This window comes from Capsicum annuum, unplaced genomic scaffold, assembly GCF_002878395.1.
Source record: "Capsicum annuum cultivar UCD-10X-F1 unplaced genomic scaffold, UCD10Xv1.1 ctg4543, whole genome shotgun sequence".
NCBI classification, from domain to species: Eukaryota; Viridiplantae; Streptophyta; class Magnoliopsida; order Solanales; family Solanaceae; genus Capsicum; species Capsicum annuum.
The window spans coordinates 15,482-22,673 of record NW_025852928.1 but is presented as its reverse complement, the minus strand read 5'-3'; the positions used below and the strand labels follow the sequence as shown (position 1 = coordinate 22,673).

Here is a 7,192-nt window from a genome sequence, read left to right as displayed (position 1 = left end):
TCATACCCAGGACTCGAACCTGAAACTTCTGGTTAAGGGCGAAATAGTCCCTCCACTACACCACAACCCATGTTGGTGGAATACATCAATAGCTAGCCATCAAAGAGGACTTATAATGAGTGAAGTACTTTCACAAAACATGTTCCAATGTTTGATATACTTGTTTTAAGGCTTTTTATATTTCGATTCGTGTTCTGACGACTTGCTAGAATTTCTTATTTGATATTGGAAGAGACTTGTCTTACACCGAATTATGGTGATCGTAAGAATTTTGGACGAATCGCGAGATTCTGAAGCAAAATCCTAGTGTATCACTAAAATTTCTTATTTGATACCGGACAGGATTGTAAGTTATGATAATCGTCAAGATTTTCTATACAAGCCAGATACTTGCTTGTGATGTATCCAGGTATCCCATTGTTTTATGATACATCACAGGTATCCCATTGTTTTATGAGATTTTTACGCGCTCAGAATAATAACCGATAAAATGTATAATATATGTATATCGGCCCAGGGCAGTTAATAATTTGGGCCGAAACAGCCAATTGTGCACTTTGTTGGTTTGTCCATAAGGGATGTGCACAAGTTTGTGAAGAAGCCCAATATGAATCACATCTAATAGTTGAGTCGAGGGTCTTTTGAGAACAATCTATGCATACATGCATACACTCGATCCTCTTCAGACCTCACCGATGGGATTATCTCCACGACGTAGGAGTAAGATCTGTGTATACACTATCCTCTCCAGACCCCACCTATGGAATTACCTCCACGAGGTAGGGGTAAGATCAACGAAGTATCTATAAATATTGGACTGAGAATCCAGTTACCATTGTAAGATTAACTTGAGGACGTTGTGAGCCGCTACACTTTAAATCTTGGATCTGCAACAAATACGCGTTGATCTCATTCTATCAAATCTCAGCTGCACACAGGCTCAACTATGACTGCACCTTCTTCAACGCTGGTATAGCGCGACCTGAAATCAGCGAAAGTGCAAAAACAAAGGATTCTAGTGAAAAGTTTATCATACATGGAAGTGTAAATGCCGGATGAACAGAACCTATCGGTTTTTTTAGTTGCTCGAACGATACTGGCTTCAACGGGATTTAAGAAGGCAAAATATGCAGAAAATATGCAGACTATACTATCCAATTAGTCATAAATATCGTCTTTGATGATGAGCATTTCTTAGATTGACTCTTTAAAGAAACCGCGCTATGAGAAAAATTCCCAACGCTACCATAATAACAGCATGTATAAGAGCTGGAATATGACTATGTTCCTCCCGTTTCTATATTATAACACTTCAGTAGAATCAAGATGACGTAAAGAGAGTGCATTCGAAATAGTTTTTATACTGAGAAGAGATATAATTCACTTTTGTACCTTGTGGGCTTGCCGTAGGAGTATCAACGCACTATATTAGTGGAAGCTAGGGCGAGAAGTATCATTTTCGTTGTCATCCAAAATAAGTTTCACTCCGTTGTTCTTAAGGCCGTTAACAATAGCCCAAACTTTTGTGCGATTCTTGAAACCTTTCTTCTCGACCTCCTTATTTACATTGACATGGATCCCGTTTCCTTGCCCCTGATCAAGACCCTCCACTTTGAGACGCATTGCCAACACTTCACCTACGATTGCTGCAGCCTTTGCGTTGCAAGTTCTACCACACTCCAGTGACTGTTTCACTGAATGTTCAACCGTTGATGATGTTGCTACTATACGACCGTTGTTCCTGTCTACCACATTTGCAGTGATGTACTTCAACGATATGAACAATCTCAACACATACCTCTTCATCAACGTCATATTTCAAAAATCCAATCTGTTAGAGAGGAAGTTATATTAGTGAGAGCAAAAAATTAGCATCTCTAGAAAAGAGGTAAAAGACTCGTTTTTTCCCTCTCCTCACGAAATATATATCGAGTGCAATCTTTCCTCTTAAGATTGTGATTGCAGGTCCGGCGAGAACTGCATTAACATCTTGGCACAAGAGAGCAATAGAAATTTTACAAAAATCAGAGAAAATAGCTAAACAACAAAATCCGTCACTAAATGATGAATTAGCAACACATTACCAAAAGATTCTGTTAACAACATATTAACGACAATGTTCGTAGCTAATTCCAGTTTTCCTGTAGCGATCTTCTCCTAATATAATAAATCTTCTCCAACTATCCGAACTTCTCCAAAAACACAAAATTGACAGAACATAAAAACAAAAAGGTTACGATACCAAAACAACTACACCTCAAACAGTGCTTCTAAAACGGAAAAGCACAACAAGGCAACAAGGTTCGTGGGGCTTGAAGCAAAATCGAAAAGTACAACAACATACCCAGTATAATCCCACAAGTTGGTTGGGGAGGGTAGGATGTATGCCGATCGCCGATCGCCGACCTTACCTCTACCTTTGTAGGGTAGAGGGGTTGTTTCCGATAGAGCAAAAACAGAAGGTGAAGTGCATAATTCACAGAAATTTAAAAATGCCAAACATAGATGGATTTAGAAGTATAATAATCAAAATAACTAATTTTAGCAATAGATATATACACTAATGCCAACATTATCCAAATCCTCAAAGTTGAGATTCAAAGAACTGCCACTTTTCTTCTGGATCACTTTGTGGCGTCATCGTTTGAATTTTTTTTTCTTTTTTTCTGAGAACGGTAATATTAGTCTAAAGATCCTCAGGTATACTACAATTAAAGTGTAGCCCGCCTTCAAAAGTGTTACGTCTTACAAACTTTACATCTATCACATGATCCTATAAATAATCTAGAACATCAAAGATATCTTCTGCTTGAGCTGTTACATTCTGTTTACACCAAAAATAAAACAAAGCTCGACATTTCATCTTAAAATCCTGTAAATTGTTTTGCTCGTCTTCGAAGCATCTCAAGTTCCTTTCTTTCCACACTGTCCATCGGATGTAAGTGGGGACAAGCTTCCATCTGTGGTGCATTTCACACCTTGTTAGAGCAGTTGAAAAGCCCCGTTATATTCCTTGGTTTCACCCAACTGGTCTTTCTCAAATTAACGAACATTCTCTAGATCCGTCCAAAGATAGTTGACTGTCTCTGCTTGTTCTTTGCATAAGCAGCACCTGGAACACAACTGAAATCCTCTCTTGTTCGGGTTTCATGAGTCAGTACTGCATCTTTGGCTAAGAGCCATGTGAAGCAGTTCACTTTGTAAGAAACTTTAGCTTACCAAATCATCTTCCAAGAACACAATTTTCTCTTAATCACAAGGCTTCACCCACATGAAACAAAAACCCGCCGCTTTGCAACCTTGATCACTTTGAGCGACGACGATGCCTTTTAATTACACTGGCCTCAACCCAAAACTAGATGCAGTCAGCGATGTGACTCCTCTATAGCCATTCCACTCCACTTGGGTCTGTCTTATTTCACTACATAATACTTTGACTTTTACGACAAACTAGGATTTCTCTAATCTCAAATCTATCCTACAATGCCAAATAATCATGGATAGAACTAAGACGACACATGTTAAACACTAGACCTAACATAAGAGCCTTAACTCTCACTAGTTAGTATCATCTTATGGATACTTCGCTTTCAATGTATTCTATTCTTCACGGCTTCTAGATGAATTCTAAATAAGCGTAAAGCTACTTTATCTTATTTGTACTTGAACCTCAAACTTTTATTAACATTTTCCAGCTTCATTCTCAAACTGTGGGCTCACTGGTTAATCTTCGAGTTAGTACTGCAAAATGTCAATACACTGTTTGCACTTAAACCAGAATTTTTCTATTAGAAGCACAGTACGAATACATACAAGATGATGTTATAACTGTCACCCGATGATTTAAATTTACATTTATCAAAAGCGAAAAAAGCTATAAGGTCCACTACGGTTTTATCCAAGACTAATAATTATAAAGCATGAATGACAAATATATGGACAAAGAATTTGAAAATAAAACTCACGATAAAGTAAAATATCAATTGTTTAGTGCCACCTCTTCAAGAGAGGCTCACTAGAAGGAAAAGTATTTCTTTGAACCTTGACGATTACACTAAAGCTCACATTAAGCGAAGTGAATTGCTCAACACATTTTGAGCATCGCTTCAGAGCTTAGTGCGCACACCTTTGAAAATACTGAATGATATCATGACTGACTTCATTTCCTTGAGCCGAGGGTCCATCAGAAAGACGGAAACAACCTCTCTACCTCCCAAAGTAGGAGTAAGGTCCATCAGAAAGACGGAAATAACACACTACTATTGCTAGCCAAATGCCCTCCAAAGAGTGACAACATTCAATCAATTAATCTATCTATCAATCAGTCTTTAACAGCTCGGATCAAACATATGAATCATCCTCTTACCAACATATCCAATGTAATCCCAAGCGTGGGGTCTGGGGAGGGTAGTGTGTACGCAGATGTTACCCCTATCTTCTGACGTAGAGGCACTTTTTATAATGGACCCTCGACCAAAAGAATTTATTATAACATATATAAATAATTTATTCAGAACCTAGCAAGCAAAAAAAATGTGATTTAGAAATCATAAACAAAAAATCTTGGCTCCGCCCCTAGTATAGCCCTCCACAATCATTCACATAGGGGATATCTACACGATCTACCCACGTGGATTGTAATGTAATTTTGATTCTACAATCATAAATTAGGAAACACAACAAGGAACTACAACGATAAACATTCATGAACTAATATAACTTCCACGAGCTACACTAACCTGATTCAACTTTCCTTTGGCTCTTCAATCATGCACTCAAAAGAATTCAGCAGAATCAAAAACCTATCTGCGCAAAAATCGATGGAACCCTGAGAAAAATCAAAACTTTAATCCACCAAAAAATCAGAAAATCCAACAAGAACTACTAAACTGAAAAAAACAACACTGATCCATAAGCAACAAAGCAGAAAAAAAGATCAAGAATTTGGAAAAGGTGTTTCTTTCAACACTAATTCTACAAAAACAGGCAGATAAGTATATAAAAAACAAAACTTTTAAGGGCTCGTTTGGTTTGGGAACATGTTCTCCCGGGACTGTTGTTCCACCCTCAACGTGGGATAAAAATAACACTACAATCCCCAGATACCTGGATAAGTTATCCCGAGATTTTATTCCAACCAAACATGGGATGAACTCATCCTAAAATTAATCCCGGAATTAGTTATCCCCTTATCCCTCATACGAAACGATCCCTTAAGTATACATAGAGCAAAAAGTAACCCCAAGAGCTCAAAACAAAGAATTTCATCTAAAAATGCCAGGAAACGAATCAAGAATTGAGTAAAAATGATTTCTTTCAACACAAACTCTACAAAAAAAGGCAAAGAAGTATATAAAAATCAAATCTTTAAGTTTACATAGAGCAAAAGAGTAATCCCAATTGCTAAACACAAAGAATTTCACCTAAAAATGCCAGAAAAAAATATCAAAGAATTGACTAAAAATGATTTCTTTCAACATAAACTAAGTAGAAACATGAAAAGAAACATATAAAATCAAAACTTTAAGTTTACATAGAGCAAAAACCAAAGAATTTCACCTAAAATAAAATCAAGAATTTAGTAAAAGTGATTTCTTTCAACACAAACTCTACAAAAACAGGCAAATAAGCATATGAAAATCAGATTTAAGTTCACATTGAGCAAAAACCAAAGAACTTTCACCTGAAAAATGGATAACTTAAACAATATGGATCAAAGAAAATAGAAATATTTATATAACTTGATGTAATTAAACACTCAATGCAGATAAATATTTACGCCTTTTAAGTTCCATCATTCACTGTGTGGTGAAAAATTGAATCCCAGCTATATAACTTGGTAAATGAATTTTAAATTATTCTTTTAATATATTTTTTTATAAAACACTGACGTCTGAGCCGGCTTGTGTGCACCCAATTAATTACTATATAAATCATTATACCATAAAGAAGATAGTAACTATATATGGAAAATAAGCTTCTCTTTCCACGTGTGGAAGGTGACAAAAACTGGCCTAGACACCACAGTTAGGATCTAGTACGCCCCCGAACTATGATCAAATTTACTACGACACACTCCAAACTGGCCTAGACACTGCAGTTAGCATCTAATATGCCCCTGAACTATAATCAAATTTGCTACGACACACTCCAACTACACGAGGGTCCTATTAAACTCCTTAACTCAATTTTAGCATATTTTTGTCACTCTTTTGTGTTGATGTGACATCTTTCATCAGCTTTTATTTTCTGACATGACACATTTAATGTGTACCCATTTTTCAATAAAACTGTCATGTCAGCACAAAAGGACGACAAAATATACTAAAATTGGAGTGTCTCGTGAATTTGGAGTGTGTTGGAACAACTTTGACACTAATTCGAGGGGGTATATTTGGATGCTTTATCTCAAAAAAGAACTTACAAACACAGAAACCTAATTCTTAGCTAAGAGTATAAATTCTTTAATCTCTTCCTTAATTTTTCAAATGGAATATTTAAAAAAATTGAAAGATAAAACTACTTTTTCATCCAAATATGTTCATAAAAATTCAATCTTTAATTTTTTTTTTTCATTTGAATCAAATGAATTTTAGGCCAAATAAAATTATTAATAAAAAAAGAAAGAGAGAGAATTACCAGTTTAAAATTGTTAGCTTCAAAAATTGATTCCAAGTTTAAGGAAGAATGTTTGAGAATAGGGATTTTGGATTATGAGGAAAATGAGTCCTCAACTATGGGCTCTAATTCGTTTAAAGCCCAATTCCACATGGGCTCTATTTCGTTTAAAGCCCAATTGCCTATTATCTGAAGGCGAGTATCATTTCATCATAATAGCCATCAAAAACTAATTACCTGAATCTAAAGCACCGTCCAATCATTACATTTTCAATTTCGTTGCCAAAAATGAAGTCTTGAACTAACGATCACCGTCCAATCATCCTTGGAGACATCCATTGAATCATCAACGTGCTAAAATTGTACTCCCTTCGTTTAAAAAAAAAATGATTCATTTTGACTTGACACAAAATTTAAAAAAATAAAAATGACTTTTGAATCTTGTGGCATTAAATTAAAGTTGTGCCAAATGTACCAAAATGTTCTTTAATCTTGTGGTCCTAAATAGGGTTGTGCATAAAATACCGAAAATCGAATTATCGAACCGAATCGAAAAATTTGGTAATTGGTATTC

The 7,192-nt window shown here is 35.8% G+C and overlaps 1 protein-coding gene across 2 annotated transcripts; it reads right to left on the bottom strand.

The window, feature by feature from the left end:
* Positions 1-473: 473 nt before the first annotated feature.
* On the bottom strand, positions 474-6,741 carry LOC107848535. 2 transcript variants are annotated; one of them, XM_016693326.2, is made up of 4 exons: positions 6,640-6,741; positions 4,740-4,828; positions 1,393-1,831; positions 474-982 (listed from the first exon to the last, which is right to left on the bottom strand). In XM_016693326.2, the coding sequence occupies exon 3, from the start codon at positions 1,813-1,815 to the stop codon at positions 1,429-1,431; it is 387 nt and encodes a 128-aa protein (XP_016548812.1). In that variant the 5' UTR covers positions 1,816-1,831; positions 4,740-4,828; positions 6,640-6,741; the 3' UTR covers positions 474-982; positions 1,393-1,428. The 2 variants fall into 2 exon arrangements, with proteins under 2 accessions (XP_016548812.1, XP_016548813.1); XM_016693327.2 differs by having other exon boundaries at positions 4,740-4,806; positions 6,640-6,666.
* Between the last annotated feature and the right edge of the window lie 451 nt (positions 6,742-7,192).